Source organism: Dendropsophus ebraccatus, chromosome 2 (assembly GCF_027789765.1).
Source record: "Dendropsophus ebraccatus isolate aDenEbr1 chromosome 2, aDenEbr1.pat, whole genome shotgun sequence".
Taxonomy (NCBI): Eukaryota; Metazoa; Chordata; class Amphibia; order Anura; family Hylidae; genus Dendropsophus; species Dendropsophus ebraccatus.
In genome coordinates, this window is record NC_091455.1 from 206,346,849 (window position 1) to 206,357,583 (window position 10,735).

Below are 10,735 nucleotides of genomic sequence, written 5' to 3' on the forward strand. Positions count from 1 at the left end.
ACTATAATACTGCTCCTATATACAGGAATATACCTACTATAATACTGCTCCTATATACAAGAATATTACTACTATAATACTGCTCCCTATATACAAGAATATAACTACTATAATACTGCTCCTATATACAAGAATATAACTACTATAATACTGCTCCTATATACAAGAATATAACTACTATAATACTGCTCCTATATACAGGAATATAACTACTATAATACTGCTCCTATATACAGGAATATAACTAATACTGCTCCTATATACAGGAATATAACTACTATAATACTGCTCCTGTATACAGGAATATAACTACTATAATACTGCTTCTATATACAGGAATATAACTACTATAATACTGCTCCCTATATACAAGAATATAACTACTATAATACTGCTCCCTATATACAGGAATATAACTACTATAATACTGCCCCCTATATACAAGAATATAACTACTATAATACTGCTCCTATATACAAGAATATAACTACTATAATACTCATCCTATATACAAGAATATAATCCAAACCAGTAGTATGGGTGGGGAAGCACTCCAGACGTATCTCCTGCACCTGGGCTCTAGGGTGAGTGGAACGTAGAACTTGACATATGCTGGTGCTAAAGGTGGTGCTCCATTGAGTGAAACAGATGCAAACAAGTAGATAAAAAGAACGGGCACTCACCATTCAGTAGCTGTATCACTTTAATCGAGATGCATATTCATAAGATGCAGGGAGGGGAGGTAAGAGAGCAGGCACGCTCTCACTGATCGACTACGCACGTTTCATGCTGACTAGCGCATCATCCGGTCGTAACGCAAAGACAACCCCTAGGGGAGGTGCTTAAATAAATAAATGTGAGCAAACAACACAATAGTGAAAAGTGAACAAAATCAATAAAAAATCACACAAAAACCCTGCATAATCGTTCCTTTCGTTCAGTCCCATCGGGCCTAAAGCATATAACTTGGAGATCCACAAAGTCTCTCTTCGCAACAAAGTCCGATGCCGGTCGCCTCCTCTGGTCGGCACATTAACCCTTTGAAGTCCGCAGTATTTGAGGCATTTAGTATCGCTGTGATGGTAGTCTGCTCCCATATACAAGAATACAACTACTATAATACCAGGGGCTGGCTGGCAGATTTTAGCCTGGGGGGCAAGCACACGGCACTGGCCCTTGACTGGCAGGCTAGCGGCCCATCCACCACCCTGGCCCTTACCTGGTATTACCCTCCCCAAATAAGTGCGGGAAAGGAAGATTACACATGCGCCACAGAATTATAGTATTGTGGCCAGTGTTCCCAGCCACGAAAAGCCCTTGTGATATACATCTATTGGATTAAAGGGAACCTAGCTCCAGGTGCACAGCATAGTACCTTAGGATGCCTTTAAACAGAGAGATTTATCTGACCGATGTTTGAAGCCAAAGCCAGGAACAGACTATAAGCAGAGAACAGGTAATAAAGGAAAAACTGAGATTTCTCCTCTTTTCAACTCCATTCCTGGCTTTGGCTTCAAAAATCTGTCAGCTAAATCTGTCTGTGTGAATGCACCCTTAAGGTACCATTCTGTGTACCCGGTGACCCTGTTATCAGTGCTGTAATGCCCTTTTGGTTCTCTTATCATGTTAAAACCATCAGCCCTGAATCTCTGCAGCACCAGCTGTTATCAGAGGATGTACTACAACTCCCAGCATATCCTGAGGGCTGCAGACTGTAAGTAAATGCTGGGAGTTGTAGTGTTTGCAGCTGTTGTACTTGGAGGATTCCTGGTGTATTGTATACTGGAGGCTTTGTGAGAGATCAGTATACAGAGTTCTGTGGGGGATCAGTGTGTGGATGTGACCCCAGAACAGAACTAATAGGGGATAGAAGAAATATACCGTTACTGACCAAATCCAATACACCAGTATATAAGAAACATATATTGTCACTGTGACCACAACCATTACCACCCCATACTAACTAATACCACCACACCGTAACTGAGATCCAGTATAACAAGACCAATAATACCAGTATAAAAGAAACAAATATCACAACCCCTTCACCACCACCGCCATTACTAACTAACATCCACCGTACAAATACCAGGATCATCCACATAGAAGGTTCTCATTATTAAAATGTGTCTGCTGGTTGTGATCTCATGTGTAATCAAAGATACATAATGAACTGCTAATGAATCTTCTATCTATCTATCTATCTATCTCCTATCTATCTATCTATCTATCCATCTCCTATCTATCTATCTATCTATCTCCTATCTATCCATCTCCTATCTATCTATCTATCTCCTATCTATCTATCTCCTATCTATCTATCTCCTATCTATCTATCTCCTATCTATCTCCTATCTATCTATCTCCTATCTATCTCCTATCTATCTATCTCCTATCTATCTTCTATCTATCTATCTATCTATCTATCTATCTCCTATCTATCTTCTATCTATCTTCTATCTATCTATCTATCTATCTATCTCCTATCTAACTATCTATCTATCTATCTATCTATCTATCTCCTATCTATCCATCTCCTATCTATCTATCTATCTCCTATCTATCTATCTCCTATCTATCTCCTATCTATCTATCTCCTATCTATCTCCTATCTATCTATCTCCTATCTATCTCCTATCTATCTATCTCCTATCTATCTTCTATCTATCTATCTATCTCCTATCTATCTTCTATCTATCTATCTATCTATCTCCTATCTAACTATCTATCTATCTATCTATCTCCTATCTATCCATCTATCTATCTATCCATCTCCTATCTATCTATCTATCTATCTATCTCCTATCTATCTCCTATCTATCTATCTATCTATCTCCTATCTATCCATCTATCTATCTATCTATCCATCTCCTATCTACCTATCTATCTCCTATCTATCTATCTATCTATCTATCTATCTATCTATCTATCTATCTATCTATCTATCACCTATCTATCTATCACCTATCTATCTATCTCCTACCTATCTATCTCCTACCTATCTATCTCCTATCTATCTATCTATCTATCTATCTATCTCCTATCTATCTATCTATCTATCTCCTATCTATCTATCTATCTATCTCCTATCTATCTACCTATCTATCTCCTATCTATCTATCTATCTATCTCCTATCTATCTATCTATCTATCTCCTACCTATCTATCTATCTCCTACCTATCTATCTCCTATCTATCTATCTATCTCCTACCTATCTATCTATCTATCTATCTATCTATCTATCCCATATCTATCTATCTACCTATCTCCTATCTATCTATCTCCTATCTATCTATCTCCTATCTATCTATCTCCTATCTATCTATCTCCTATCTATCTATCTATCTATCTATCTCCTATCTATCTCCGGTATAAGAACACTGACAATAGAACACAGTTGTCAAACTCCGACCCTCCAGTTGTTACAACACTACAAATCCCATCATGACTGGACAGATAAACCATGACGGGAATTGTAGTTTTGCAACATCTGGAGGGACATAGTTTGACACCCTTGATAAGTTATAAGACCTTATAAGTTATTATAGTGCAGTTACATTCAGTGACTCACAGTAGGCGTCTTCTCTGCATGAAGAGACGTCGACTTTTCCTTTTCTTCTCCATCCGGCTCCGGCCATCATGAAGGCTTCTCTGGCCATGACTCCTCTCCACGGGATCTGTCAGACAGACATTTTAGGCTTCTTGCTCCAGCAACATCCTCATCAATACATCCCTCCATATAGAATAGCCCCCCGCTGCACATCTCTCCATATAGAATAGCCCACCTGTGCATCCCCCATATAGGATAGCCCCCCTGTGCATCCCCCCATATAGAATAGCCCCCCCCTGTGCATCTCCCCATATAGAATAGCCCCCCTGTGCATCCCCCCATATAGAATAGCCCCCTTGTGCATCCCCCCTCTTAGAATAGCCCCCTGTGCATCCCCCCTCATAGAATAGCCCCCTGTGCATCCCCCTTCATAGAATAGCCCCCCTGTGCGTTCTCCTTTATAGAATAGCTCCCCCTGTGCATCCCCCCCTCATAGAATAGCCCCCCTGTGCATCCCCCCTCATAGAATAGCCCCCTGTGCATCCCCCCCTAATAGAATACCCCCCCTGTGCATTCTCCTTTATAGAATAGCCCCCCTGTGCATCCCCCCTCATAGAATAGCCCCCATGCACCCCCCCATATAGAATAGCCTCCTTGTCCATCCCCCCTCATAGAATAGCCCCCCTGTGCATCCCCCCCTCATAGAATAGCCCCCCTGTGCATCCCCCCTAATAGAATAGCCCCCCTGTGCATCCCCCTTCATAGAATAGCCCCCCTGTGCATCCCCCCTCATAGAATAGCCCCCCTGTGCATCCCCCTTCATAGAATACCCCCCCTGTGCATCCCCCCATATAGAATAGCCCCCCCCTGTGCATCTCCCCATATAGAATAGCCCCCCTGTGCATCCCCCCATATAGAATAGCCCCCTTGTGCAACCCCCCTCTTAGAATAGCCCCCTGTGCATCCCCCCTCATAGAATAGCCCCCTGTGCATCCCCCTTCATAGAATAGCCCCCCTGTGCGTTCTCCTTTATAGAATAGCTCCCCCTGTGCATCCCCCCCTCATAGAATAGCCCCCCTGTGCATCCCCCCCTCATAGAATAGCCCCCTGTGCATCCCCCCCTAATAGAATACCCCCCCTGTGCATTCTCCTTTATAGAATAGCCCCCCTGTGCATCCCCCCTCATAGAATAGCCCCCATGCACCCCCCCATATAGTATAGCCTCCTTGTCCATCCCCCCTCATAGAATAGCCCCCCTGTGCATCCCTCCCTCATAGAATAGCCCCCCTGTGCATCCCCCCTAATAGAATAGCCCCCCTGTGCATCCCCCTTCATAGAATAGCCCCCCTGTGCATCCCCCCTCATAGAATAGCCCCCCTGTGCATCCCCCTTCATAGAATACCCCCCCTGTGCATCCCCCTTCATAGAATAGCCCCCCTGTGCATCCCCCCAATATAGAATAGCCCCCCTGTGCATCCCCCCCCCCCTCATCGAATAGCCCCCTGTGCATTCCCCCTCATAGAATAGCCCCCCTGTGCACCCCCCCTTATAGAATAGCTCCCCCTGTGCATCCCCCCCTCATAGAATAGCCCCCCTGTGCATCCCCCCCTCATAGAATAGCCCCCTGTGCATCCCCCCCTAATAGAATACCCCCCCTGTGCATTCTCCTTTATAGAATAGCCCCCCTGTGCATCCCCCCTCATAGAATAGCCCCCATGCACCCCCCCATATAGAATAGCCTCCTTGTCCATCCCCCCTCATAGAATAGCCCCCCTGTGCATCCCTCCCTCATAGAATAGCCCCCCTGTGCATCCCCCCTAATAGAATAGCCCCCCTGTGCATCCCCCTTCATAGAATAGCCCCCCTGTGCATCCCCCCTCATAGAATAGCCCCCCTGTGCATCCCCCCTCATAGAATAGCCCCCCTGTGCATCCCCCTTCATAGAATAGCCCCCCTGTGCATCCCCCCCCCCTCATCGAATAGCCCCCTGTGCATTCCCCCTCATAGAATAGCCCCCCTGTGCATCCCTCCCTCATAGAATAGCCCCCCTGTGCATCCCCCCTAATAGAATAGCCCCCCTGTGCATCCCCCTTCATAGAATAGCCCCCCTGTGCATCCCCCCTCATAGAATAGCCCCCCTGTGCATCCCCCTTCATAGAATACCCCCCCTGTGCATCCCCCTTCATAGAATAGCCCCCCTGTGCATCCCCCCCCCCCCTCATCGAATAGCCCCCTGTGCATTCCCCCTCATAGAATAGCCCCCCTGCGCATCCTCCCATATAGAATAGCCACCTTGTGCATCCCCCCTCATAGAATAGCCCCCTGTGCATTCCCCCTCATAGAATAGCCCCCCTGCGCATCCTCCCATATAGAATAGCCCCCCTGTGCATCCCCCCTCATAGAATAGCCCCCTGTGCATTCCCCCTCATAGAATAGCCCCCCTGCGCATCCTCCCATATAGAATAGCCACCTTGTGCATCCCCCCTCATAGAATAGCCCCCCTGTGCATCCCCCCTCATAGAATAGCCCCCCTGTGCATCCCCCTTCATAGAATACCCCCCCTGTGCATCCCCCTTCATAGAATAGCCCCCCTGTGCATCCCCCCCCCCCTCATCGAATAGCCCCCTGTGCATTCCCCCTCATAGAATAGCCCCCCTGTGCATCCCTCCCTCATAGAATAGCCCCCCTGTGCATCCCCCCTAATAGAATAGCCCCCCTGTGCATCCCCCTTCATAGAATAGCCCCCCTGTGCATCCCCCCCTAATAGAATAGCCCCCCTGTGCATCCCCCCTCATAGAATACCCCCCCTGTGCATCCCCCTTCATAGAATAGCCCCCCTGTGCATCCCCCCCCCCTCATCGAATAGCCCCCTGTGCATTCCCCCTCATAGAATAGCCCCCCTGCGCATCCTCCCATATAGAATAGCCACCTTGTGCATCCCCCCTCATAGAATAGCCCCCTGTGCATCCCCCCTCATAGAATAGCCCCCCTGCGCATCCTCCCATATAGAATAGCCACCTTGTGCATCCCCCCTCATAGAATAGCCCCCTGTGCATTCCCCCTCATAGAATAGCCCCCCTGCGCATCCTCCCATATAGAATAGCCACCTTGTGCATCCCCCCTCATAGAATAGCCCCCTGTGCAGAGAGTCGGCCGCGGGTCGCGGCCCACTCATTGGTGGGGGAGACCGGCCCGGGGGGCACATGCCCTCCTGCCCCCCGGCCCAGCCCGCCCCTGTATAATACCATCCCCTAATGTATAAGCATATGGTTATATTGTAGTGCAGAAGTGATATAACACTTTCACCGTCTCTCTGTACAGGGCTCCGACTTTCCAGCTCCCGTCTGACATTACGGCTCCCTGTATCCTGGTGGGGCCCGGGACGGGTATTGCACCTTTCAGGGGATTCTGGCAGCAGAGACTTCATGATATTGAGAATAAAGGTGAGACATCTTGTCACTAAGGTGGCTGCTCTTCTCTCGCAGGACCCGGGTTGCTCAATTCCCAGTAGTCCGGTGTCTCTTCTGTAGATTTAACCCTTTATCCAGCAGAACAGTCTAGGAGAGCTGGAGCCAAGTGGCCTGGAGTCAGACTTCATTATGCTTTGTAGATAGAGTGGCCCCTGACACACACTGGGGCCCATCATCCATCCTTCTCGGTCTTCATGGATCTTTTCTATTTCATAGGTTTGGTTCCTGGGGAAATGACTTTGGTTTTCGGATCCAGATGTGCAGAACTCGACCACATATATAAGGAGGAGACCTACGACGCCCAGAAGAGGGGAGCGCTCAGCCAGATCTATACAGCCTTCTCACGACAACCAGACTGTCCGAAGGTGAGCGATGGTCCCACACAGGAAAGAGATAAGCGGAGATCATGCTAAAGAGAAACAGTTAGCATTGGGTTGATTCTAGCTCCATGGAGCACATGCGCCATCTAGTGTCTATGTGGGAGATGACATATTCCTTCCACAACTAGTGAATATCAGGTGCAGACCCAATGGCCACTGAAAGCTGGCAGAAAACTCCACTATTCCTGACAACAGTGAGAATCAAGCTGCCAGATTTCACTATTTTGACTGCTTTTTCTTTAAAGTCCTGCATCCCCCTTCTTCTCATAGTCTATGAGTCCTGCTCCCGCCTCCCACTCCTGTAGACATTTGTTCCCTGTCCCCATAATAAACCCATCTTCTCTTTCAGACCTATGTACAGGACATCCTCCGCACTCAGTTGGCGTGTCACGTCTACGAGGTGCTGCGTCAGATGAACGGACACATGTACATATGTGGAGACGTCACTATGGCCACCGACGTCCTGCAGACGGTTCAGCTCATACTGGTGTCACAGGGCGACATGAGCATCATTGAAGCCGGAGACTACATTGGGGAGCTGAGGGTATGAGATTTAAAGGAGAACTCCACCTATTTACAGATCCCAATGTAACGGCCATAAACTGTGATAACTTCAGCTCAGCAATGTCAGAACTGTGAATACAGCTTTGAATTTGACACAATAGTGGATGTACCATATGATTGGTGGGATCAGATTGGAGGTGGATGCATCATGATTGGTGGGATCAGATTGGAGGTGGATGTATTGTGATTGGTGGGATCAGATTAGAGGTGGATGCATCATGATTGGTGGGATCAGATTGGAGGTGGATGTATTGTGATTGGTGGGATCAGATTGGAGGTGGATGCATCATGATTGGTGGGATCAGATTGGAGGTGGATGTATTGTAATTGGTGGGAGCAGATTGGAGGTGGATGCATCATGATTGGTGGGATCAGATTGGAGGTGGATGTATTGTGATTGGTGGGATCAGATTGGAGGTGGATGTATTGTGATTGGTGGGATCAGATTGGAGGTGGATGTATTGTGATTGGTGGGATCAGACTGGAGGTGGATGTATTGTGATTGGTGGGATCAGATTGGAGGTGGATGTATTGTGATTGGTGGGATCAGATTGGAGGTGGATGCATCATGATTGGTGGGATCAGATTGGAGGTGGATGTATATTGATTGGTGGGATCAGATTAGAGGTGGATGTATTGTGATTGGTGGGGGCAGATTGGAGGTGGATGTATTGAGTGAGCAGGTCGAGTGAGAATATGTTAGGTTGCAGGTAGTGACATGAGAAAGTGACGCAATTGGGTGGTTCTCCATGTACCCAACAGAGCCGGTGACATGGTGGCCTCAAGATCTTCAATGACCATTTAAGATGTCTGGTGAGATCAGACAGGAACGGGGGGGAAAAAAGAACTGGAAGAATCTGATCTTGTACCTATTTTGTCCTTTCCTCCCTGCAGGACCAGAATCGATACCACGAGGACATTTTCGGCATCACACTAAGGACACAGGAGGTGACGTCTCGTGTGCGCTGTCAGTCCATGTCCCTACAGGAGAAGCGAGAGACGTGATGGCCGCACACAGGACGTGTTCACACTGGGAGAGGAGCAGACACTCCAGATGCCTATTACATACAGATATAACATAACTGGGGGGAAAGAGCGACACCCACAACAGACGGGAGACATCAGCAATAGCTTGCACTAAAACCCTGACAGCTGATTGGCTGCGTCAATTTACATTGTTTTTTTTAAAGATTTTGCCCCTTTGTTAACAAACTGTATTTTCATTTCTGCCCATAGGAACCAATCAGAGCTCAGCTTTATTTTCTGGCCATAGCAACCAATCAGAGCTCAGCTATATTTTCTGGCCATAGCAACCAATCAGAGCTCAGCTTTCATTTCTGCTCATAGCAACCAGAGCTGCTTTCATTTCTGCCCATAGCAACCAACCAGAGCTTAGCTTTAATTTCTGTCTACAGCAACCAGAGCTGCTTTCATTTCTGCCCATAGCAGCCAGAGCTGCTTTAATTTCTGCCCATAGCAACCAACCAGAGCTTAGCTTTCATTTCTGTCTACAGCAACCAGAGCTGCTTTCATTTCTGCCCATAGCAACCAGAGCTACTTTCATTTCTGCCCATAGCAACCAGAGCTACTTTCATTTCTGCCCATAGCAACCAATCAGAGCTCAGCTTTTATTTCTGCCCATAGCAACCAGAGCTGCTTTTATTTCTGCCCATAGCAACCAACCAGAGCTCAGCTTTTATTTCTTGAACTGTTTTCCAAAAATTAAAGCCGAACCCTGACTGGCTGATGGCAGCAACAAAGACAAATTTTACTGTTAGATTTGTTAAGTTTGCTTTCAAATAAAGTTTGGTTGATTCCACTTGGAACGCCAATGTAGACGCAGGCACACAGCCATTAAAGAAGTTGCCCAGTGCCACCAGTGATAAATTGCCCCCATTGCTTACACTGACTATGATGATGTGCCTTACACAGAGGGCCTCACAAATAGCTTGGGCCATAGGCTTCCAGTAGCGGTAATGTTACGGAGGCAGGAGTAATTCTGTGCCTCATTGTCCCGGGGATAATGCAGCTGCCTTGTTCTCTGAAGCCACCAATCACAGCTCAGCTCTCATTTTCCAGAAATTAAACTTGGATGCTCATTGGCTGTTTTGGATAACAAGGTGATTTCCCCTCCAGTTTTGATGCACGAGGCACCATGTGCCCCCCCACCCTCCTCGCACCACCATCTTGTACATATCACTGTGCAGTAATGATGCCATTTTGTTTTTGTGCCCCTTACTGTCTTATATGCAATAATAAAGAGCAAATATGTAAATTATCACAGTACGTGGCTTCATATCATGTAACACTGTAGAGAGCTTGTCATTGTTCACCTGGGTATGAGTATGGGAGAACCCATCCTTGTGTGAACAGACCCTATTCTGTTGTGCGTGACCCCAAAACTGGAAACAGGTCAGGCTTTGTCCCTGTGTTTAGTGAAAGAGGGTTCCTCGGGAGTGGGACAAGAGCAGATGAACGGTGACACCTCTTCTGCATTCACTGCTTGTGTAACCACTTAAAGCTTCACATTTTTGTCAAGAAGGATCAGTGGCACATGGCGGCTGCCACCAACTCACCCAACACAGTTACGTTTTTTTTTTTTTTTTTTTAATGACATCTCTTTTTCTCAACCATCCCTGGTTCTCTTGTCCAATCCTCTCCTTCCCTAGGAGATAGTGACTTTATTTATTGTGCCACCTTGTGGTCACCCTGGAGGCAGCGCCCTAATTCCACAGGACGACAGAAGAATCACAGACAGACACCATTATTA

General features: G+C 46.9%; 1 protein-coding gene across 10 annotated transcripts in view; it reads left to right on the forward strand.

Moving 5' to 3' along the window:
- NOS3 (nitric oxide synthase 3) overlaps nucleotides 1–10,243 on the forward strand; it is an 85,264-nt gene extending 75,021 nt beyond the window's left edge. For all 10 annotated transcript variants that reach the window (XM_069959281.1, XM_069959280.1, XM_069959282.1 and 7 more), the window contains 4 exons: nucleotides 6,873–6,994; nucleotides 7,238–7,386; nucleotides 7,751–7,945; nucleotides 8,860–10,243. In XM_069959281.1, the coding sequence (XP_069815382.1) occupies nucleotides 6,873–6,994; nucleotides 7,238–7,386; nucleotides 7,751–7,945; nucleotides 8,860–8,970 (577 nt within the window). In that variant the 3' untranslated portion in view covers nucleotides 8,971–10,243. The remainder of the gene's footprint in view (nucleotides 1–6,872; nucleotides 6,995–7,237; nucleotides 7,387–7,750; nucleotides 7,946–8,859) is intronic.
- The last annotated feature ends 492 nt before the right edge of the window (nucleotides 10,244–10,735 follow it).